Source organism: Typopeltis vanoorti, chromosome 11 (genome assembly GCF_054136105.1).
Source record: "Typopeltis vanoorti isolate ZY-2024b chromosome 11, IOZ_Tvanoo_1.0, whole genome shotgun sequence".
Classification (NCBI taxonomy): domain Eukaryota; kingdom Metazoa; phylum Arthropoda; class Arachnida; order Uropygi; family Thelyphonidae; genus Typopeltis; species Typopeltis vanoorti.
Window position 1 is genome coordinate 50649944 of NC_143559.1, and position 26382 is coordinate 50676325.

The 26382-nt window shown below is 35.0% G+C and overlaps 1 protein-coding gene across 2 annotated transcripts in view; it reads left to right on the forward strand.

The window, feature by feature from the left end:
* LOC150101569 (uncharacterized) overlaps nucleotides 1–26382 on the forward strand; it is a 288212-nt gene that overhangs the window by 183267 nt on the left and 78563 nt on the right. For both annotated transcript variants that reach the window (XM_090400919.1, XM_090400920.1), the window contains exons 14-15: nucleotides 292–1716; nucleotides 15016–15083. In XM_090400919.1, coding sequence (XP_090257045.1) covers nucleotides 292–1716; nucleotides 15016–15083 — 1493 coding nt within the window. The remainder of the gene's footprint in view (nucleotides 1–291; nucleotides 1717–15015; nucleotides 15084–26382) is intronic.

Consider the following 26382-nt stretch of genomic DNA (forward strand, 5'->3'; position numbering starts at 1 on the left):
GTAAGGAGGTGAGAGATTGTTGTTTGCTTGCAGTTAAAAAAAAAAAAATCATTTGACTGACTGAATTATTTGCATTGCCATCCATTCATATAATGTATTATCTTGTTTCATATATGAAAGGCATCTATATTTTTAATGTTTCCTCATTTTATGTGATGCAGGACATACCAGTTAAAGTTATATGTTTATTTGACAAATAATACTTTCAGATCTTGAGAATTAAAAATTGAAATTATTAAAAAAAAATTATTCCTTTTTTTTTAAAAAAGATGTTTGCATTTAATTTTTTAGAAAAAAGAAGAAAAGCAAAAACTCGAAGATGCAAAGAGAGATGAAGATAAACAAAGGAACATTGATGGAAGAAAACAAGATGAAAAGCAAAATACAGATGAAATAAAGAAGGGGATTGAAAATTTAAAAAGTGAAGAGGGTAGGAAATCCTTAGAGAAGCAAAAAAATGAGGATACAAAAAAAATTCCTGACAAGCCAAAATCCGAAGAAAATAAAAAACAATCTGATAAACTAAAGACAGAAGATATAAAAAGATCTTCTGATAGGCAGAAATTTGAGGATTCCAGAAAAGCCTCTGAAAAACAAAAACCTAATGATTATAAGAGAGTGTCAGAAAAACAAAAGGGTGATGATGCAAAAAAAACATATGAAAAACAAAAATCTGAGGAGGTGAAGAAAGTTGGTGATAAGAGAATTGAAGATTCAAAGAGAACTCAAGAGAAGCCAAAAATGGATGATTCAAAGAAAACGGTAGAAAAGCAGAAATTTGATGACTCAAAGAAAACTGTAGAGAAACAGAAAGCTGATGATTCAAAAAAAACAGTTGAAAAACAGAAAATGGAGGATTCAAAGAAAACATTAGAAAAACAGAAAAGTGATGAGTTGAAAAGGGTGCAAGAAAGGCCGAAGAATGATGAGTCAAAAAAAATTGTAGACAAACAAAAACTGGATGAATCCAAAAAAATTGTAGATAAGCAAAAAACTGATGAATTTAAAAAAGTATCAGATAAACCAAAATCTGATGATATAACAAAAGCACCTGGGAAACAAAAGCCAGATGATCCTAAAAAAATGGCCGAAAAACAAAAAAACAATGATGCCAAAAAGGTTTTGGAAAAGAAGACTGATGAGTCTAAAAAAATTTCAGAAAAAAAAAGAACTGAAGATTTAAAAAATTCATCTGAAAAGTTGAGAACTGATGATTCAAGAAAGAATTCTGAAAAGAAAAATGAGGATGGAAAGAAAATTATAGATAAATTGAAGATTGAAGATAGTGAAGAAAATGGAAAAGTAGGGCGAATTCCCATGCCACTTAAAGAAGAAAGCTATAAAGATGAAGATAAAGAAAAAGTTAAAGTGGAAAAAGCACGCACTCGAGAAGATGCAAGGAGAGAAAAGACTGACAGTCCTGAAAAAAAAGAAACTCGGTCAAGCATAAAAAAAGAACCAGAAACTGAAAAGCGGGATAAAGAAGAATATGAGAAAAAAACTTTTAAAGAAAAAGAAAAGATTATTGCTACTTTTGTCAAAGAAAAGGACAAAGAGAAAAAAGATGAGAAAAATGCAAAGAAGGAAGAAAAGATAATAATAAAAGAAAAAAGAGATGATAAAATATCAAAGGAATTCATTAAAGAGAAAGCTGAGAGTAAAATAATTTTGCCAAAATTAATGGAGCAGGAGGAAGACATGCCAAAAGGAAGATTGGTAAGTTTCTATTATGTTTTTTCTTTAAGTGACTATTTCTTGAAAACATGACATATAAAAATGTTGAGGAACTCATGACTTAATTTAAATAAAATAACATAACTAAATTTTGGTGGTCCTCACAAGTTAGCCAAATTACATGTATGCAATGCATTCTTTTGAAGAGTACATGATAGAGGTATTGGACACACACATGCACACTAACATTAATTTACCTTTAGCCCTTCATTATATACCACTTCTATAGCTGCCTGCCTTTTCACTGAATTTATTTAATGTTTAAAGTCAAAAGATATAGATCGCGAGATAAGCATTAAGTAGTTTATCTTGTTTATGTGGGGTATCACAAGATATATCTGTGTAGGACAATATTCTTAAGTCATTGGATAACTTTTGTTGATGCTAGGAAAGAGGAGAGTATGAGAGAGGATTGTAGGTTATGGGTAGCTGCATGGTTAGTGGAATCTCAATAAGAGCACACAAAACTTTCATCATTAGAATCATCAACCAAGTTACACAAGAGTAACAGGAGGAGTGCAGAACCATGTTCTCCTTATTTCTTTCAAAAATACTAATCACTTTATACACATCTGCCATATTTGAGGATGCTGTTCTCACAATGGATGGTGCATCAAAAATGCCATAAAAATTCAGTGCTATTCAGAAGAATGCATTTAAACTGATTTGACTATTCTTTCATTGACTTGCCACACTAAATCTACCACAGGTCTTGATTGTGCCTTTCACCTTAATGTAGCTTATTCCATAGGCACTGTTTACGAATTAACAGAACTAGCATCCATAAAACCTTTCATTTTCCTCTATATGAAAACACAAGCAATAGCTAATCAGCATCTATACACAACTTCAAATCCATTAAACAGGCTTTTCTTTATCTATCTGCTTTCAACCTGTATAGGTATTACATCTTCACTCTCCAAGTATTATTTCCATTAAGTTTATTTTCAGTTATTAGCCACATGTATGTGGTTAATATACACCTACACATAATTCTACTACTCACTACTTTTACCTATCCAATACCTATTCAAGGAGCATTATCAACAAAAAAAACAAACAAACTAGATTCTGTCATCATGCTTCTCATTTTCTGCATTGATTAACTAGTTTGATGGAATTGAATTTTATTCAATTCCATCAAACTAGTTAATCAATGCAGAAAATTACTTGAATTGCTTGAAGAAACCAGAGGTGAATTTTATGCTTCATAGATAGAAACAAACAAACTTATCATTTTCATCTAATCTTTTCTAATATCATTCCTAAAATAAGATGGTTATATGATGAACATTTTGATATGCTTGTCTGAAACTAATTCATCAGCACCCCGTTAATTCCTGGGAATGTAGATTATAGTCAAGTCACTGTGAGCATTTGTGTCAAGAAGCCAGTTTATTAAACATTCAAGTTTAATATGAATTGCTATTTTTTTTTTTTTTCATAACTTTATACAATAATATTTCCGCTTTACTAGTAGGATTCCTGGGAATGTTGGTCATAACCAACTCATAGTTAACAATATCCTGGATTTTTATCCAGGAGTTTATTAAGTTCATTTTCAGATAGCTGAACTACATTAACAGAAACCCTGCTGCTATAAAGTTCACTATTGAAACATGATCCAATAATTTATTACTGTTCCTTTATTGTTTAATAAATCATCGTTATTAGAGTTGTCTGATATTTTCTGTTTAGAAACTCACTTTTTCAAGAGTGTTATAATGATCCTTACCAACCAGTACCGCTTAATCAAAAATTTGGTATTATAAAACTGCCATCTCATTGAGCAAATAGGAGATGCTACCAAAAGTTCAGGGAATTTGGATAGTGCACATGAACAGATTGTAGTGTGGCCTTCCATCACCATAAGGAGCAAGCAGTACCGTATGTGAAGCAGAATGCCAGCATCCTGACAGGCTGGGTTCTTGGGTTACTACGTGCATTTTTTGGAACATCATATTTTATTGGTTCTTTAACTTCACCAACTGAAATGGCAAATTTTAAGGAGCAAAGAATCTGTATTAAATTTTATTCCCCCCCCCCCCCAAAAAAAAGCTGCAGAAACCCACCGATTGCTTAAGGAAGCATTTGGTGATAACACTGTGAGCCAAAGCAACTTTTTTTGTGGTACAAATGCTTCAAGGATGGATGGAAAGTCTGTTGACAATGATGAGTGTTCTGGATGACCATCAGCAAGCACATCACCAGAAAATTTCACAAAAGTGTGCAAAGCTGTCTTTGCAGATTGTAGGCTAACTATCCATGATGTTTGTGAGATCATGGGATTGTCAGATGGGACTGTTTAACACATTTTGTCAGATGTTTTGAACATGAGGCACATTGCTACAAAATTTCTGCCAAGACTGCTGAGTTCCTAGCTTCCAAAAACATGAAAATCATTCTCTCTCTCTCTTCCCCTCCCCCTCATTCACCTGACCTTGCCCCCCATTCACCTGACCTTGCCCCCCCCGGTGATGTTTCCTGTTCCCCGAGATGAAATTCCAGCTGAATGAGTGTCATTACATAATTGAGATGATCCAGGCAGAATTGCAGGAGATGCTCAATACAATCACACTTGAGGACTTCCAATGATGTATGGAATCATGGAAAAGCTGCTGTGATTTGTGTAGCCCAGGAGGGCTACTTCAAAGGAGATGTTGGAAACTTACAGTTAGGGTAAGTGTGTGTGTATATATATATATATATATTTTTTTTTTTTTTTTTTTTATGGTCAAATTCCCAGAACTTTTTGGGTAGCACCTCATATACTCCCCAGTTCAATTCTTTTCATCTCTTGCATCAGAAATTTCTTCTTCCCAAAAATGTGGGGATTCTCATCCTTAAAATATCAAAAGTTATCAGCTTGTATGATATTACTCTTAGCTCATATAAGATAAAGACAATATTTTCTGTCTTTACCTCATATTCCATCTCATTTAAATTTATTTTGTTCCACACTGAAGCTGTACTGTTATTTTCAGTATGAAATATCTGATGCTAACTTTCAGTTATCTCTTCTGTGTTGAATGTGTTTTTTATAATTTAGTTTTATGGTATCTTTGAGGCTGCATTGTAACATTGAATATTATCATGATTTCATTATGATAATCTGCAGTGGAGGTGCAAATATGTTAGTGGTGATGTGAAGGGTTTTACTCCAATCAGTCAATGATATGCATGTAAACATAATTTTGAAGAACAAATTTATCTTGGAAAAACAGTAACCTTTCTTGCCTCCACCCATCTTCTTTTTTATATATATACAGGAGGAAGGAAGAGTGGGTGAAAGTGCAGAACCCTGGGGTACTCCTGCATTGGTAATGAAATCTGAGAACATCAAACTATCCACTGACTCATAGTGAGTGACCAGTGATAAAGTGAGCCAATTGCAAATGGTGGAAGGCAAACCATAGAATGGCAGCAGTTTGCTAAGTAAGTAGGCTCTATGCCAAACCCTGTCAAATGCTTTTGTCTGGTCACTAATTTGTTGGTGGGTCTACAGGTGGTGTAGAATATGACTGTTGACCGCCATGGTTTGAAAGAACAGAGGTGAGAGCAGCTGGACAGTAATTTGTTGGCTGACTTTTATTACCTTTCTTTGGAATTCTTTGGTATGGAAACAGACTCACTGAATGTGAGTCTGTTTCCATACTTAAGGTTCTAGTTCAATAGAACTATTATAGCTAAATTCAATAGAATAGACTGAGGGGACAATAGAGGTGTTAATTCTAGTGTACAGGGTTTTAAACACAGAGAATATGTTGAATATGACTGTTGACCGCCATAGTTTGAAAGAACAGAGGTGAGAGCAGCTGGACAGTAATTTGTTGGCTGACTTTTATCACCTTTCTTTGGAATGGACTGAATGTGAATCTGTTTCCATACTTAGGGTGCTAGTTCAATAGAATAGACTGAAGGGACAATAGAGGTGTTAATTATAGTGTACAGGGTTTTAAACACAGTACGTAAGATGCTATCGGGATTGGATGCCTTGTATTTATGCAGTGGGTTATTAAAGATTTTTCTGATTTCTTTTCAACAGAAGGCTATGGATGGCATAGAGTACACAGTTCTTGATAATTATATGTGTGTGTGTGGGGGGGGGTACTTTGTCTTGATCACCAATGTAGAAATGGGAAGAGAAGGGTGATGCCAGTAAGTTGTCCTTGGGTAAAGTCACTATGGTAGTATCTGAATGTGAGAGTGGTGGGACATGGATTCACAAAGTTATGCCCAGTGGTCTTACCAGTGGACCAGAAGGCTAATTTGCAGCATTTGGCCCTTTCAAAATTTGATTTGGATTTGGTGATGGTTTTTTACAGCTGTGGCATGCTGAGTTTTTTTTTCACAATTGTACTGTATTGACAAGCTTTTTTGAGAACTAAAGTTCAGATAATGGTCTGGAATTTTGACTAGATGAGGGATGGAAGATTTCATTTCTGTGAGATTGGTTTCTGTTATTCAGTATTATCCTGAACAGGGTGGATTTTTTGGATTTGGAGAATTGAAGCTGTAGTTGGACCATGGAAAGGAGGAATAGAACTCAGAAGTCATTTGGCATCCTTTTAATGCCAAAGAACATGAGACTAAGAGCTCTTGGGCAGTGAGTTGTTCCCTGGCCAAGTAGACTTGTATGGCATTGTGGTCTGAGTTATCAAGATGACAAATTGACATTCACAGAAATTTTGGAAGGGGGAACTTGTTAGGAAGAGATCAGGCATGCTGGCAGATTGAATGGGGTTATGAGGTATTCTGATAGGGAGATTGATCTCCCTATCAGAATCTCCCGTAGCTTATCAGTATAGATGAAGCCCTTTGGGTGGAAAGACCTGGGTTCGATTCCTGTCAGTGACACGAGGAACCTTTACCTGTCTCTTTCGACTAAAGGTGAGTTAGCCCATCTCATGCGGAGGTAGGGGGTAACCTGTGAACACATGCATCTACAGACATAGGACACACCAGGAGGCATAGGGCTAGCCCCTTTATCCTCAATACAGTAGCAGTTAAGTGAATAGAAAATCCTTGACATCATAAGGCAAAAGAAAAGGAATAGGAAAGAAGAAGACTGATCTGTGTTAGGTCACTGCTAAATCCCTTAGCATCTCTGCCTATTTAATCAGTGAAACTGGAGAAAGGAAGCCAGTGTGAGTTGTGGATATTAAATTGAAGTCCACAGAAAATTGAGCTTTAGAAAGAGATAGTCGAAGAGGTCAGAATGGTTATTGGAGTTTAGGGAACAATAGAGATGGCAAATAAAAGTGATAAAAATGAAAGTTGGTCTGTTAAGGAAATTGTGAGCCAAAGCCGATTAAACAGGGGAGATTAGAGGTTTTGCAATCTCTGACAATGGATGTCAATTTAGATGAATTCACAGATGTGACCTTTGTGGCAGAAGGAATCATGTAATGTATAGTTTAAGCAATTGAGATGGACAGTGGTTGTTGAGATCACCAACTGGGGTTCTGTTGGATAAGCATTTCTGATTTAAATTAAAGAAGTCAAGAAATTGTATTCTTGCTTAATCCTTTATCCAAGTGCAAAGTTTGCATGTGAAGTATCGCCATCATGACTATGCTACTTGTATATAGAGGCTAATGACTTCACGTTAATCGCTTAGTATTCCATAATGCAAAGCGTACATCTTTTTGGGTATGCACTGAGTATAATACTATATCTTATGGAAAGGGCCACTACCTAGACTGGTTTCAACCTTTATTAAGGTACTGTTAAGGTGCTGGGGGTACCATTCTCCAAAAACTCTGAGTGATCTATAATATCACTCTAAATCTCATTAAGTAATCCAAAAGGAGCACTCCTAAACTCATCAGACTCTCATTGGCTGTAGTACTCAGTGACAGGCAAAAACCTGCCACCAAGTGGATCTGCTCTACTTCCCAGAATCAAGCCCAATGATGAACATTATTAAAATGTCATCAGTAGGAGCTAGACCCAGAGGACATACCAAGGTTGAAGTAATGCAGAAGTTATATATTTCCCATATACCTTATTATTTAAATGCAACTTCTGACTAATACCTCACCTTCAGGGTCCAAATGCCAACTATGGTATCCTGGACACTACAAGAAATGAGCACACACAGTATCAAAGTAGATATACCAGCATGAATGTCACCTGGGTCAACTTGGTTTGTGTCCATAGCTTAGGCAGAGTACTATGTTCGAAAAGGCCACTACAGCCCCCAAATGACTTTAATCATCTTAAAAGTGAGTTGGACACACATCAGAAATTGCCTGAATATTTTCTAGTTCAATATAGAGGGATTCACTAGGTCCAAATCAGAAGTATTAAATAATAATCTTACCAGGCACAAAGTAGACATTGTTATCCTACAAGAAACTCAGCACACCCCACAAGGAAATATTACCATTCTTGGCTACATTCTTCTCCCTGATAAATGTAATGAAAGTTTACATGGCCTGGTGATCTATGCAAAATTAAATATAGAAAGAATCTCCAAATCTCTGGACTGTTCACAAAGTGACTTTTTCGTTGGTATCCAGCTGGACAACTTCTCAATCTACAATGTATATAAGCCTGCTTTACTTGACTGGCCTGTACTTCCTCAGCCAGCTCATTCTTGGAGATTTCAACTCGCATAGTATGTTGTAGGGTTACAACAATGATGACAACTCAGACTTGGAATTGACAGATTGGATGTTAACAATGACTGCAAGCAACTCCTCAGTGACAGCAAGCTCTGAACCTTTAAATCTGGAAGATGAAGATCAGAGACATTCCCTGATAGCCCAATAGAATCTCAGAAAAGCAAACTGGTCAAAATTTACTGAATTCATTGAAAACAACATTAACATAATTCCACCTACAAAAAAGATTCACTAAACCTTTCATAGCATCTGGCAAGAAACATACCCCCAAGAGGATTCAGAAAAATCTACACACCATGCTGGTTAACTGAAAGTAATATTCTTTTGGCAGAGTATGAACAAAAGAACCATCTAGATACTGCTTCTTTCCTCCTCTAAAGGTCCTTGGATGATGGTAGAAGTACTCACTGGCATGAAGAAATGAACAACCTCAACTTTACCAGATCAAGTCGCAAGACTTGGTCACTTCTCCACTGACTGGGAGGTGCCAACACTCCAAATAGGACTAAAGGAAAAGTACACCTTAACAGTATTGCAAAATCTTAGCACAAGCAAAACCCAAAATTCCTACAGATATCAAAAAAAGAGATGCATTGTCTTTATAAAAAAAAGTTTTCTTATCATGTCCTACATCAACAGCAAACATCCAATAAATAGATGAAAAGTGCCTGCCATTGATGTCATCTTTCCAGACTTTCTGACTTACTTTGGCCCAAGAGCAAAATCCTGGCTCTAATTCCTTCTCCACAATAATAAATGATGAACAGCTTTCTAAACTTTAGCACAAATCGAAGATAATAGCACTGCCAAAACCCAATAAATCAACTGATGACTAATAACTACTGTCCTCTAGCATTATTCTGCACTCCTTATAAACTTTTTGAAAGGATTCTCCTCTCTCTAAAATTTCTCCATAAATAGAAGCCATCTTACCCATTGAATAAGTGTGTAAGCCTTGCAGAAGCTGCTGCAACCAGGTCCTCACAACTCGTTAGAAGCTGGATATGAAAAGGATATAAAAACAGGCATTGCCTTCATAGAACTGACATTAGCTTATGACACCATATGGAAAGCAGCTAAAATAATCAACTGCCAAAAAGACTCTGAAATTGCTAGAACAAATGCTCTCCAATAGTAAAATAAAGGTTCATCTGAATTCACACAAAAAAAAAAAAAAAAAAAAAAAAGCAGAACATTTATCATACAGGATGGATTGCCACAATGATCTGTCCTAGCTCCAGCTTTATTCAACCTGTACACAAGCAGTGCCTTGTTTAAGCCTGGCAGAAGCTGCTGCAACCAGGTCCTCACAACTCGTTAGAAGCTGGATATGAAAAGGATATAAAAACAGGCATTGCCTTCATAGAACTGACATTAGCTTATGACACCATATGGAAAGCAGCTAAAATAATCAACTGCCAAAAAGACTCTGAAATTGCTAGAACAAATGCTCTCCAATAGTAAAATAAAGGTTCATCTGAATTCACACAAAAAAAAAAAAAAAAAAAAAAAAAAGCAGAACATTTATCATACAGGATGGATTGCCACAATGATCTGTCCTAGCTCCAGCTTTATTCAACCTGTACACAAGCAGTGCCTTGTTTAAGCCTGGCAGAAGCTGCTGCAACCAGGTCCTCACAACTCGTTAGAAGCTGGATATGAAAAGGATATAAAAACAGGCATTGCCTTCATAGAACTGACATTAGCTTATGACACCATATGGAAAGCAGCTAAAATAATCAACTGCCAAAAAGACTCTGAAATTGCTAGAACAAATGCTCTCCAATAGTAAAATAAAGGTTCATCTGAATTCACACAAAAAAAAAAAAAAAAAAAAAAAAAAGCAGAACATTTATCATACAGGATGGATTGCCACAATGATCTGTCCTAGCTCCAGCTTTATTCAACCTGTACACAAGCAGTGCCTTGTTTAAGCCTGGCAGAAGCTGCTGCAACCAGGTCCTCACAACTCGTTAGAAGCTGGATATGAAAAGGATATAAAAACAGGCATTGCCTTCATAGAACTAACATTAGCTTATGACACCATATGGAAAGCAGCTAAAATAATCAACTTCCAAAAAACTCTGAAATTGCTAGAACAAATGCTCTCCAATAGTAAAATAAAGGTTCATCTGAATTCACACACACACACACACACACACAAAAAAAAAAAAAAAGCAGAACATTTATCATACAGGATGGATTGCCACAATGATCTGTCCTAGCTCCAGCTTTATTCAACCTGTACACAAGCAGTACCCCTCAAACATCTAGTCAAAAGTTTATCTATGCTGATGACATAGCTGTTGCCACCCAAGACAGTACCTTCCAAGGCCTTGAGAAAACACTAAGCAAAGATCTGAGCTTACTACGAAATTACTTTGAATGCTGGAGATTATCTCCTAATCCCAGCAAAGCTGTTGTTTCTGCTTTCCACCTACGTAACCACAAAGCTCATAGAAAATAAAAATAAAGTAAAAAAAAATGAAAGTAACCCTTGCCACCTTGATGTCACACCTGACCACACTCTAACTTACCGAAAACATTTGGGAAAAAACTAAGTTAAAGATATCTGCTAGGAACAACAACATAAACAAGCTGACATGCACAACTTGGGGTTGTAATGCCTCGACTCTTAGAACACCTGTCCTAACTCTAGTCTTCCCTGTTGCAGAGTATTGTTCACCAGTTTGGAACTGACGTCATCACATGACTCTCGTGGATGCATGGTTTAATATAACAATTAGAACCATCTCTGATACCTTACAATCTACTTCTCTTCTGTGGTTACCTGTGCTTTTCCACATCATTCCTCCATGCTTCAGATGAGAGCTATCTTCAAAGAAATAAAGAAAATTAGAAATAATATGTATCTTCCTATTTATCAAGATATCTCTTCACATCCAGCACACCACCTTGCCTCCAGATCTCCCAATATGGCTTGTAGAATTACCAGATGATGTTCCCAGGAGTGGGGGAGAAGACTTTGGAATGAACTACAAAGTACAAATTACCTGATCACAGACCAGCTATCAAACTGCCAGAATTCAATCTACCTCAACATCTCTGTAGTCAGCTAAACAGATTTATTATTCTATTTAGGACTGGACAAGGTCACTGTGTCCACTATTTCATCTTGGGAGAATTTCACAGTCACCCCTTTGCATGTGTGGTGCTGTGCAGACTATACATCATATCTGTGATGACTTCCCCAGACAGTGCCATCAACTGGTTAACTGAATATAGTCTGTATATAGTTTTGCTCAATGATTTCTTGTATTTCCATATATGCTAAATTAATTAATTAGAATAGTCTGGATTAGAGCTAGTTGTTGAAATTTTTTTTACTTGGTTATAAATTAAATTAAAGATGCCAAGAAATTATACTCTTGTATAATTCCTTTATCTTTTCTCTTGTAAAAAAATCCTTTATCCAAGTTAAGCAAACAGAGTTTGCATGTAACGTATCATCATCACAATAGGCTGCTTGTATATAGAGGCTAGTGACTTCACATTATAATTGCCTTAGTGTCCCATAATGCAAAGCACATAATTAAACATTAAATTATAGGACACCTTTTTGGATGTCGATAATTTGATGACTTGAATAATGCATGTCTTTGGGTTTGTTGCTCCTGGGGAGTACAGAGTTTCTGCTCAGTGGCAGGTTTTTACTTGTCACTGAGTGAAACCACTGCTGAGTTTCCTCTCCTGGAGTGATTCAAGTCAGTAGTGATCTTGTAGATCACTCAGTTTTTGGAGAGGTATCCCCCTACACTTTACCAGTACCTCAATAAAGGTCGAAACTGGTCTTGATAGTGACATTTTCCATAAGACATAGCACTATACACACAGACAAAATGATGTGTGTGTTTTGCATTATGAGATATTTAGGCAATTAATGTGAAGTCACTAGCCACTGTATATAAGTACTCTAGTCATGATGATGATACTTCATGTGCAAACTTTGTTTGCTTACACTTGGGTAAAGGATTAAACAAGAATATAATTTCTTGGCATCTTTAATTTTATTTATAACCATCATTTAATTTTATTTATAAAGTGAAAAAAACTTTCAACAACTATTTCTGATTTAGATGACTGTGTATGGTGGTACATGTCACTTATATTGCTATTTAGGCCATGAATGTTAGTGAAGTGTATGTGGAAACTAAACTTTTTTTTTTTAGTAAGAATTAATGCCTTTTGTTGTTTTTATGTTTTATTGTAATCCATTATAAGTGGAGAAAAGGAGATAATAAGGAATAGGGGCATGCAATAAGAGGTGACAAGATTTGCAAACATACCACCCACACAATTTGTCTGTCAACACAAATCAAGTATGGTGGTTTCCTAGAAACCACCATACTTGATTTTCTTCCAGTCACATGGAAGAATAAGCAGCAGCAGGATTTAGCACTAGTTGATCAAGAAACCTCTTGACTCCTTACTCTCCAGTTTAGTCTAGTGTACTGTTTAGTGATTGGCCTGTAGAACCATTTTACTACTGTACCATCAAAATGGGGAGGGTCTGGACCCTTTGCGGTGTGATTGGCCTGTTCTTGAGGATCACTTACTGCATGTAAGAAGAAGGAAGGCAGAAACCAGAGCTCTCTTGCTCTGGCAACCAGACATAGCATGGCTGTAAACTACTTCAGGCCTTCAGTAAGTAAGGTGGCAGTATTTCAATGGGCGATGAAAATCATCCACTACTAGAGGTCTGGTTAGCATTTTCTCCAACTAGAGAAATGCTTTTGTAGTGGCAATGTTTACAGGTACTTCTAAGTCCCATTTGCAGAAATGGGCTATGCTGCATGAGAATATATGTTGCACATCGATACCCCATTAATAACCCAAATATTAGTATATTCTATGGTTTAACCTAGCGATGAATAAAATTTTCCTTTCATTCATTTTTATGGCTATTTTGCCTATTTTTGTTTGTTTCCTCTTATTGTTGTACTACTAATAAGATGACAACTTACAGGCCTAAATGATAAATAATTGAGAAGGTTCTGCTTTGCATATATACAGTTGTAGCTGTTGCTAAGAAGACATTATTGAAGGCTGATAATTTGAATACATAATTTATTGAATGAGACAAATTCATATTGAAATTTTGAGGCCATTTTGTTTAGGCTGTGCTGATTAATAATGACCCCACATGCTCTAAAACTATCCTTTCATACTTTGGTTTGGTGAAGTTGTAGCAGTCGAGCACATTTTTAATCATTCCTGTGGAATATTTCCAGTGAATGACTGGAAATACTTTTTTACTATAGAAAATAGTGTGTTCAATGCATTCAGTTTCACCTGCATATAGCAGGTGGCTTTCACAAACATTCATTCCACTGTGAATTTCAAACTTGCCGTCATCTGTGGTTGCAATAATTTGGTCAGTCTGAGTAGCAGATTGAATTGGCATTTCAATCTGCTACCAAGGCTAGCAAAATTATTGTCTATATTAAGTGTTTTGCTTTTTGTTGTTGTTATAATCATATTTTGAGGGTTATATTCATTGTCGTCATTTATTTACATATTTTAATGGTTCTTGTTCTCATGCTTCGTTATATTAGAACAACCTTTATAATAATTTAGGAAGCACATACCACAGTGAGAAAGTTGAAGATTTAATTAACTGAAAATATTAGTTCACTTCAGATATTTTATTTCGAGTATCTCAAGGCATGTCATAATGGCCATCTTTTAAGTGTAAGAATATATGTGACTACTAGTTTAAAACTACAGGACTATTAGGAACTGTAGCACAGAAAACATTTCAGATAAAAAAAAAATCAAATCAGTTAGCGCCTTTTATTCTCTCATAGGGAGTAGGCAAGGCACTTTAACCCTTTCTAACATTTTGGAGACTGAGTGGGCAGTTCACTGATAGCCAATCAGAGATTAGCTTTCCCAAGACTATCACTAATTATAAGCAGCCACAGATGAAGAGACAGACAAACAAGTGCTACTATCTCTTGGTACTTAACCCTAACAGGATATGTTTTTGTCTGAAATAATGTGGGTTCTACAGTCGATTTTCTTGAGTTTACAAGACGAAAAACCTAAGTTTCTGGGGGGGGGGGGTGGAAACCCCCCATTGCCCATGCCAGAGATCAACTAACTTGGGAACCAGTTGAAGAAAGGCCTAGAAAAAGTTCCTCTAATTGATGACTAGACCTGAACTTAAGTCTATCTTCATGCAGCTTAGCCTAGAGGATGCAAGCACCACAACATTATTTAAGAAGAAAGGAAAACAATCATAGGATTTTGGCATTCTATATCAAAGCATCTTAAAATATCAATGTTTATGGAATTTTCAAGAATTTTATGAAATTAGAATTTCCATTTACATCAAGTAAGTTTTTAGTGCTTTTAACTGTTTTCATTCCCACTGTTCCTAATAGTATTAGTTTAAATCTAGACTACATGCAGTTAAAGGATGTCTGTTAAGCTTGAAGTTGGTAATCAGTTACATTTGAATTTTCTCATTGTTCTTCTAGTTCTTCCACTAACAATGCTTCAAGAGGCTCCAAGTGAAATATCTCCAACTAACTAATTTTTTAAGTTAATTAAATCTTCAACTGTGACATATTTTCAAAAAAAAAGTTGTTTTAAATATGAGATTATTTGTAATTATTCTATTTTTAAGGCTAAGAAAAAAATAATGAAGATTGAAGATAAGGGTGACAAGAAATTAATAAGAGATTCAGATAATGAGTAAGCATTATTTTAAAGTTTTTATAGTACTATCATTAGCAATTTATTGTATAAATATTTGCTTGTCGATTGCTCTTCAAGACTGTAATTAATATTGCCATTTTATAGGACTATAAGAGTGTATTTCACACATTTATTATTAATTTTCTTCTTAATTTACAGTCTAAACTTATAATCTTGTTTTTAAATTATAATTTATTTAATTTCTTTTTATTTTTTTATGAAGATTCACTTCTGATTATTTTAAAGTTTATTTGATTGCTTGGCAAAACAATTTGAAGATAAACATGGCATTCTTGCCAGGCATAGTTTTCTATCTCCAATTTTATTTATTTATTTATTTTAATGAATTCTCTACGTGATAACTTTACACTGTACGATGCATTCTCATTGAGACTATAGTTAACAAGGGGACCATAAAATTTTTGAGGAAAATAGTAGTTCAGTTTTTAAGACTAATCAATCAAGTTCATTAATTTTCTTGAATATATTAATATTGAGGCTAATTAATAGTTATATTAAATGGATTCATACCATTAAATGCAGATTTTGTTGCCTGCATGATCAGTTTTAAAATCCACTGAAGCTAGTGTAAATCAAATTTTTCCTGTCATCCTCTTGCATTGAAGGTACTACTGGCATACCCTGGTCATGTGACACAAGTTCTGGACCACTCTCATATAGCAAATCACTGCTTTTTTTTTTTTTTTTAATTTAATTTGTAGATGCATGTAATGATTTAATGATAGTTGTGTATGTTAATGATTGCAGAGGAATTGTGCCTGCCAAGTACATGCACAGATTTTGAATCTTTGTGGTGTGAAGTTGAAATTAACAGGCTAGTATTATAGAAAACACTGATTGTGAACTGTTAGGCAAATTGGTTGGGCATGTAAAAAGAAGATGATCCTGATGAGAGACTGTAATTACAGGAATATACAATGGAAGGAGGAGATTGTATACAGAAACAAAGAGAGTAAGTTTGTTGAATTTCTGAAGGATAAATATCTTAAGTAGTGTGACTGAAGCATCTCTAGAGGCTTTAGTATTTTTGATTTGGTGATAACTTCGCGAGATGTTGTTAATATTGATCCTATTGACACTTCTGCCACTTGGTGAGAGTGATCATATTTTAAAGGATTAATTCAGAGGGGATTATAAAAAGAGTAGAAAGTAATAGGGGAAAAGAACCAGATAAGAAGTACATGATATCACTAAAATCTTCAAATGAGCAAATACAGAGTTGTTATTTATTTCATATCAAACACAAGTGGTACAGTAGTAAGTAAGTGGTAGTACAACATTATTTACAACAAATTAGGATAGATTATAAATGAGAACAGCTTGAATTTGATAGGTGAATTATACAGGGATAATAAGTAAAATATGAAAAAGGAAGCTATACATAACTTATATACAATAAATATGGTCAGATGTTCCTCCGGTATCTTGCGCAGTCAGTTGCTCTTTCTGTGCAGGATATAAGGGCCTCTTTTGAGCAAGGTGATGGAAGAAAGGGACAAGAAAGAAGGTGTTCCATGGACTGGGTTGTCCCACACTAACAATTATCTGGGCCAGTGAGGTAGCTCCATTTGATGAGGTTTTGTTTGTAGCCTCCTGTTGTTTGAAGTCTGTTGAGGCTTTTCCAAGTAATCCAGGCCAAGTGGGCACCACATGGAAGATGTTCAGCTGTTGGAATAGCAGTATTATTCTCAGGGTATAGTGTAAACCATTGTTGAAGTCTTATCACTGGAGGGTTTTTAGATGGTTCAACAGTTGCTATGAAGCTATGTTGAGATCGTAGTCTTTGGGGCACTGTGATCTGGCAGAATAGTGAGTGGCATTCATCATTCATTTGTCTGCTTCTTTCGTCGCTGAGAATGCAGATCTTCGAATTGAAGGAGGGGGGGGGTGCAATACCAGCCAAAGTATACAGGTCTTTTAGTGGTGTTGGTTTCAAGCATCCTGTAATTAAGCAGCAGCTTTATTCAATGCTGGGTCTAGTTTTTCAGCATGGCAGGATCTGGACCATACCAGGCAGGCATATTCAGCACAAGATCTCAGTGTGCTAGGGTCTGCACCTCATTGGGAGGAGGTAAGCTTTCTTAGTATGTTGTTTCTTGCATTCACTTTTGCCTTCGTTTTTTCTTTGTGTGCTTTATATGAAAGAGTGCAATCGAGAGTCAAGCTGAGGTAGATTGGGTTCCAGGAATGTTCTAAATCAGAGCCTTCCCAAGAAATCTGTTGTTTCCTGTTCACTTCCTTATTGTTAAGGAAGGAAAAGGCCAGCCTATGTTTTCAAGGGGTTTGGTTTTAATTGACTGCTGCTATAATATGTGGTTAGACTATTTAAGGCAAGTAATAGAGTAGTTTCAATGGACTTAAAATTTTTTGATTGAGTAGCAAGGTCATCAGCATAGATAAAATTTCTAGTTCCTGGAAAGATTGGGGGATCATTGACATAAATATCGAAAAGTAATGGGTATAACGCACCCTGGGGGATGCCAGTGGCTCTTCCCCCCCCCCAGGTCCACAAAAAAAGCATCTGTTTTCCAAGAGTGATTGGATCAGGATAACAAGGTGATAGTCTCTAGTTATTCTGTATATTTTATTTCTGAGTGTGAGATGATTTATGGTATCATATGCTGCAGTTAGGTCTACAAAGACTGCTCCTGTGGCTAGTTTTTGCTCATAACCATTTTCTATATATTGAGTGAGGTTGAGAATTTATGATGTACAGGATTTGCCTGGTCTAAAACCAGCCTGCTCAGCAATAAGATGGGGTTCAATTAGGGGTTGTAGCCTATTCAAAATTAATCATTCATAGAGTTTTGAAGAGGTTGCTGAGTAGTGACATAGGTCTGTAATTTTTTGCTTCGGTTGGAGTTTTCTTTGGTTTCAGAAAGGCCACCCACTTTAACATGCCTCCAGACAGTTGTTATCCTTAGGGTTCTGAGGCAGGTGTTGTATAGTTTTAATAACCACTCTTTAGTCCTGGATCCAAAATGTTTAATTTGTTCATTACAGATATCATCAAGGCCTGCAGATTTTCTAGGTTTTATTAGGTTTATGGCAGCATTGAGTTCAGTGGTGGTGAAATCTCAGTTAATCATATTTTGTTCCTCACTTGGGGTTCTAAGTATCTTATTTTTTGGGCTTTTTATGGAATTTTCCATTCAGCAGCAGCAGCTATTGAGCAATTTGATTAGCTGTTACCTGTGGATGCTCATATGGCTTAGTGAAATCCTTCCTAATTCTGTTGATAAAGTTCCATGCTTTTCTGCTACTATGAGTCATATCAAGGGCTTCTATTTTTTTTTTCCACGAGGAACACATTTCCTCTGCCATCTTGCCATCTTGGAGCATAATTTTTCTCCTGCTTGGATAGCCTCCTCTGAGAAGGGGTTGGTGTTATAAAGTTGTAAGTACTGGGCTTGTATGTCACTGGAAAGTCCTGGAATATAGTTTGTGCAGCATCCTCGGGGGGGATGTGTTTTGTAGAGATTTTCCTCAGTATTTTTATGAATTCGGGATACTCTTGAGGGTTTGGAGGGACCGGCTCTATGGAGCAGTCAAGATCTTCCGTGAAACCCTTCCAATTAGCTTATTTTAAATTAAATTGTCGTCTGTAAGGGACTGTGTTAGGCATAATGGCTGGGTTGAATTGAAGTATTATAGGTCTATGTTGAGTATGTGGAATGGGATTTAAAACCTTTTTAACACAAATGTTGGATATTTTTGAGATAACAAATATTAGGTCAGGGTTATAGCCTTGCTTCCATCTGCCACTGTTGAAAGATGCAGGAAGTGTTGGATTATGTATCAGGTTTAGAGGAAAGTTTTCAGCCCATTTTTCAACAAGTTCTCCATCTTCGTTGGACTTTGTGTAACCCCAGTTAATACTATGGCTGTTAAAGTCACCTAATACAACATTAGTCATGCATGCATTATTATTGAGGAGGATGTCAGGGAAGGAGAAAGCTTCTTCTGGTGGTTAATAAACTGAGGTGATTGAGATATTTTTAAATGTGATTCTAATAATCTCAATGTTTCTGTGGTTTGTTGAGTCAATGGACGATGGAATTAAGTTGTCTTTTGTAAATATTGCACTGCCATATTTATCATGGGGTATCTCTTTGATGAGTTGCATGCCATGGATGTAAGGTCTTGTGCACCTTCCCATCTGTGAGTTTCTTGCAGGCTATACCACATATTAAAGGTATTTCTAAACAACATGTGACAAAAATTATGAAAAAATATAAATTCATTGCTGCCTACAAGCCCATCAACCAAATTCATGTCTTGCTACCTTCTACATAAGACAAACTCTCACCAATGATGCTACCTGGTATATACGAAGTACCATGTTCGTAACCTGTCTTAGTATGCAGGAAGATCTATAAATGAACATATCTCCAAACATCAAGACCACATCTGTCTTATCAAACTTCATAAACCTGGCCTTGCACAATATGGAATCGTAAACTCTAACCACAGGATCCAATGGCAAAATGCTAAGCCACTACATAGATTTATATATAAACATGAACATTTATATAAAGAAAGTGCTGAAACCTTACTTCATAGACCTAATCTTATTCAGATCGACTGTCTCACTGTTCCAAAAGTTTGGGAAGTTGTTATCCTGAATTGTATTAAGCAAATTTATCTGTTATATTTTAATTTAATTAGTTTTAATTTCCATCCATTAGGTTTAATCCATGAACATGTGACTGTATATGTAGAGAGATTCCAATTTAAGCATACATGCTACCATTTTTTGAATTCAATTCTTATTGTTATTCTCGTGGAGTAACAATAAGTTTGTGAATAATTCTTATTGTTCTTCGATAATTGTATACTTATGATACATAATTAGACGAAATATTTACATAATGAAAAAAGTTAACTGTAGCTTACATGTTAATATATAGTTATTTAGTTTCTGTGTTTCAGTTTATATATATATATATATATATATATATAAATTTAATAATAAACGTTAATACAACGTTTTTTATTTCAATTATGTACGGCAATTTATCTGTGCTTTTCAGTTTTTTAGAATCTTCAGTTTTTATTATTGTTTCCTCTTCCTAAAAAAGATACCTGATGAAGGCTGTAAAAAGCTGAAACTAGTTGTGGTTTTTTATCATTAATGATTTTAATTAACTCTCGGTTTTTTAGTCATTAAATATCTTTCTAAATATATATATATATAAAATACATTCTTTTTTTTCCTCCTCTTCTTTTTTATATCGTTTTTCTATACAGTCTTTTTCTCTTCTTATTCCATGGAGAATTGAAAATATAAGCACTATGTAGAAAGTCATATCCCAGTTGAATTTTCATTCATTTGTCAGACAATTTTTGCTAAAATGCTTTATGATATAAACACTTGAGTAATTTTTTATTTTATTTTTTTCAGTAGAGCCAGTGCACAATGTATTAAATAAAACTTAATTTTTAATGGAATCTGTGATATTACGATCAAGAGGGCAAAGTTGTTAGACACTGTCATTAACTTTAATGGAAGTAGCCAAATATTTCAGTACAAAAGAGTTGTGCTACATGTTTGTTCTCTTAAATAAAACTTTATTTAACCTAGTTAACTTGATTCAGGTTTAACAAATCAGTTGATTGTTTATATTATATATTTAACTAATTTAGTTATTAAAAAAGATATCCGAATATTAACATTTTCTTTTCTTGTTCTTTCAGAACTTTGTTCTTAGCTCTAGAAAGTTTTTTCACTTTGCTGGCCTAGTTGGCTGAATGATTAGTGTATCCACTCTCTAGCCAAGAGGCTGTAGACATAGATGTATGTATGTGATTGTCCTTTGTGGTAGATGAGTTTCATTGCCTGGTGTGAGACCACCGTTCTGCTTATTGGAGGCCTGAAATATCTTGAAAAAGTTCCATGTTTGGCCCCTAAAGCAGGGTTTCTGGACCAGGTAAAAATGTATAAAAAATACCGAAAAACAATTTACAGAAAATTAATATGCAAAGAAAAAAAAAATCCATAGCCCTCCTGTGATATTAATATATAGGTTTACAGACTTTATTAGGAGGAGTCACATAAATTGGTTATAAATTATACTTTCCAGCAAATTATAATCCTTTACCCAAGTGTAAGCAAAGTTGTGTGTAAAATATTTTCACAAATAGATTACTTCTATATAGAGGGTGTTGACTTCACATCAATTTGCCCCAGTATCCCATAATGCAGAACACACTTCCCTTGTTTGCTTACACTTAGTAAAGAATTAAATAAGAATATAATTTATTGGATAGTATAATTCTAGTAGCAAGGCTTATACGTTGGTTAGACATAACTGGTAATTAGTTTACGGAATTAACAACGTAAATGAAGTATATTAATTAAAGGTAACTTTAATGAAGCACTTCTATATTTCGGCAATGTCACATTGCCATCTTCAGGAACATAAAGATATGTTATGTGCACTCAGGAACTAACACAAAGCAGATTAACAAATCAGTTGATTGTTTATATCATATATTTAATTAATTTAGTTATTAAAAAAAATATCCAAATATTAACATTTTCTTTTCTTATTCTTTCAGAACTTTGTTCTTAGCTCTAGAAAGTTTTTTCACTTTGCTTGCCAAGTTGGCTGAATGATTAGTGTATCAACTCTCTATCCAAGACTACCAAATTAGCCCGCAAGAGGGCACCATTAAGACTTTAGGAACAATATTAGTTTCTTGCGTTCTTCCTCATTTGCTTTGTCCAAGACTACCAAATTAGCCCGCAAGAGGGCACCATTAGGACTTTAGGAACAATATTAGTTTCTTGCGTTCTTCCTCATTTGCTTTGCCCAAGACTACCAAATTAGCCCGCAAGAGGGCACCATTAGGACTTTAGGAACAATATTAGTTTCTTGCATTCTTCCTCATTTGCTTTGTGTTAGTTCCTGAGTGCACATACCATATCTTTATGTTCCTGAAGATGGCAATGTGACGTTGCCGAAATATAGAAGTGATTCATTAAAGTTACCTTTAATTAATATACTTCATTTACGTTGTTAATTCCGTAAACTAATTACCAGTTATGGATAGTATAATTTACTTTGCTCTTTGCCCATACCTCAAACTGTTATGTTTGCATTATTCTGTAAATGAAACGACTTCTTCTCATCAAGGATTGAGCATTTGCCTGGTCTTTCCCTCTCTTCTTTTTCCCCTTTGGTTTATATTTATCCACTTCATTTGCTAGCCAATATATTTCTGTCCTACATATGCTCTTTCCTTTATTCTCTATATTCTTTGATCTTTTTCATTTAAACTTTATAGCTTATAAATATGTAGCTCTCTTTTAATGCCTTCTTTTTTTATATGGTCTAATTTTGTGCATCCTTTAATTGTTCTAATTTCTGCTGCTTTATTCTACTTTGATCTTTCTTTTTAACAAGCTATATTTCTGAACCATATAATATAGTGAGAGTGGCCATTACTTTATAAAATAAAGTAATTATAAAATAAAGTAATAGCCACTCTTAAAGTCTTGCTTTTTTTATTTAGTGCCCTTTTAATTGTTCCACAGATTTTCTGAAATTTATTTATTTATTTTTATTGATATCCTTTGTCTTTCAGATATGTTATTATTTTTATTTTATTATATATATATATATATATATATATGAAATAAGACTCTCTGAATCCAATGGACTTGTGAAAATATGGAGGCATTGCTTCCATCAATTTCCTGCTTAAATTTTTAACCAAATATACTGGTGAAATTTCAGATGACTAGAAGACAGCTATCGTAATACTAATTTTCAAAAAGGGAAATAAATGAAGGTATTAAAATTATTGACCCAGAACATGCTAAGTTATATCTACAAATCTTCACACACATTATACACAACAGAATCCAGATTTAATGAATGAAATAATAAGAGAAGATCACCTGGCTGAAAAGTACTGGGCATAAAACTTACTGCTGTTTATTGACTTCAAACAAGTATTTGATTCCATTGACAGGAATAAAATGATAAACATATTAAAATCTATGCTATTATATTCTGAAATGCAAACCTTTATTATAAGTAATTATGAACAGACAAATTCAGAGTAGATAAAGGAGTCATGCAGGCTTGTCTGCTCTCACCAAATTTATTTTCTATCTCAAAGAAATGTGCAAGATCATGGCAGTTGAACCAGGTCTACCAATAAGCATCATGAATATTGAACATTAAATGTAGTTAATTGCCAGCCTGGTTGGCCGATGATTAGTATATCTGCTCTATAACCAAAAAGCTTCAGGTTCAAATCACACCATGAATGTTTGTGATTATCTGTGAAAATACTACTGGTAGATGGCATTGGTGTAGTTGTGGTTCGTTGTAGTTGATGGAAACAGAAAGTTGTAGAGTAGGTACCCTTCCTCGATGAGTCTTTGGACTCCCTAGAGGTGTCATATAATAATAATAAATATGCAAATAATATTATTATTCTTGCAGAAATTAAAGAAACTATTGAAAAAACAATAACATTTTTATTGTTTTTTAAATTTTAAATGAAGAATGCAAAACAAATCAATGAAAAAATTCAATGAATTTAAAAAATCACATACTTGGAGTTAAAGCAATATACATGTCTTGACACTCTCATTACTCATAACATCAACAATACAGAAACAGTAAAATATGAACTTAACATAGGATTGTCTAATATGAATAATTTATACAAAATATAGAAAAATCACAGCATTTAAAAAAGTCTCAAACTGAATTTCTATAAAACTATTATTATACTTACTGTAACATATGGGGCTGAGGCATGGAGATTCTATAAGAAATAAAAACAGAAATTCAGAGCATTCTCAAAATGAAATGCTTAAAAATATAAATAAATAAGACTCACATGGTGCATCCTGTTAGATATCTACCTAGATAATGAACGGACGAGGATGGGCTAGCAATTTGGGATTGTGGACCAAATTGTATTCTTATTGACTTAAACCAAAATTTTAAATGAAGGTACAACACGACAGAATTTCATGCCAGATGGGGTGTCACCCGATTAAACAAGGCCCCCGTTGTTTTCGCCAAGGAACCAAGGCAAACAATGAAAAGTCAGCTACTAGAACAAATCCTAAAACTTACCTCAACTCAACATTACCAGAGTTCAAGATCAGTACTATCAACATAAGAAGCCTAAATGGCAAAGAAATGGAGCTAGCTGAGGAACTGGATAAGTACCAGATCGACATAATAGGGGTGACTGAAACAGACAAAAACTGGTGAGATCTTTCTGAGCAATAAATACAAAATGTTATATTCAGGCAATGACAATCAAAGAAAAAAAGGAGTAGCCATAGTATTCAACACAAAATATGAGGCTAATCTTCTTGAATGGCAGTCAGTCTCAAGTAGAGTAATGTGGGCAAATATGAGAATGGGGAATAGGACAATGAGACTTATTTGTGCCTATGGTCCCACAGAAGGTTCTACTAAGGTAGAAGTGAAGGAATTTTTTGAGGCTCTAGAGAAAGCTATTCACACAATGAAAAAGGAAAAGTTGGTCCTTGTTGGGGATCCAAACAGCAGAGTAGGAAGTGATTGTCAGACATACAAAAATGTTTTGTAAAAATTTGGAGAAAAGAGAAAAGCTAATAATAATGGCAAATATCTGTTGGATTTCTGCTCAGGACATGGACTGGTTATTACTAACGCCATGTTCCAACATAAAAATGTGCACAAATTCACATGGAGAGAAGAGGCTAGGAATAAGAAAAGTCTCATTGACTATGTTATTGTTGATAGTGATGTTTTCTCCCTAGTGCAGGACACCAGAGTGTACAGAGGATTTGAAATTGGAAGTGATCACCATTTAGTCTTGAGCAGGATAAAATTAAATTGCATATTTAAAAGAATAACATGTAAAAAAGTTTTAAAGTGAATGAAAGTTGAGCAGCTCAGCTCTCAGATGGGAACTGTAGACTAAAATACACAAAGATTATTGAAGACAAAATGAAAGAGTTTGAGAACAGGAACCAAACCTTGGAGATTCAGTGGCAAGCCTTGAAGAAAACCCTGATTGATTCAGCCAGAGAGGCATATGGTGAAGTTGTGTGCGAGGATAGAAAATCAGAACTCCATGGCAGACACAGGAAGTTAAAGAGGCAGTGAAGGAAAAGAAGAAACATATCAAAAGTTCTTGGCAAATAAGTCAGCTTGTGCTCTTAGAGAATACAGAGACAAATGTAAGCAAGCTAAACACTTTGTAAAACTAGCTAAGCAAAAGTCATGGGAGGTCTTTGGCAAGAACATAGAAAATAAATATCAACAAGGTGGCAAGATATTCTGGAGTTTGTTGAAGAAGCTCAGAAATGGAGGAAAGAGTTAAAAGGAATTAGAGATGATAAAGGTGACATGAAAACAGGAGAAAAAGATATCCTTGAAGTATGGAGTAATTACTTTGAAAAACTGCTAAATGAAACAAGCAGTGATGACAGCACAGTGGTAAAAAACACTGACCATGCATCCAGTCAGGAATACATATCCATACTTGAAGTAGAAAAAGGCCATCGAAAGCCTGAAATGTGGAAAGGCAGCAGGAGTAGATGATATTCAACCAGAAATGCTTAAGTATGGAGGTATAAAAGTCGTACAGTGACTGCACTGCATAGTTCAGAAGGCCTGGACAGAGGGATGAATTCCAGATAATTGGAGTAGGGCTCATAGTGCCTATATATAAAAAGGGAAATAAAACTGAATGTGAGAATTAGAGAGGCATTTCATTACTGAGTGTTCCTGGTATGATATGTGCAAGTGTACTTGAGAAACGGTTGAGAAGAATTGTGGAAGAAAAGCTTGGTGAAGAACAAGCTGGATACAGCCCAAATAGAATCTGTCAGGATGAGATTTTCACTATATGACAGATAGTTGAGAAATCATGGGAATATAACAACGATCTGTATTTAAGTTTTGTCGATCTGGAAAAGCCATATGACTAGGTTCCAAGAGAGAAGCTAATCAATACGCTACAGTTATATGGTGTCAGTGGGGCATTATAATGAGCAATACTTAGTCTTTATTTGAAGTGTAAGTCAGCAGTTAGAATTGGAGAAGTACAGGAAGATGGTTTAATGTTAAATCTGGTGTCAGAATGTACATTATCCCATCTCTTATTCATTATCTATATGGATCACATTATGAAAGTGGTATTAAACATGATATCAAAATTGGATGTGTTAATCTCTGCTCTTTGCTTTATGCAGATGATGTTATACTTCTAAATAAATCCACCACAAGTCTGCAAGATTTGCTGACTA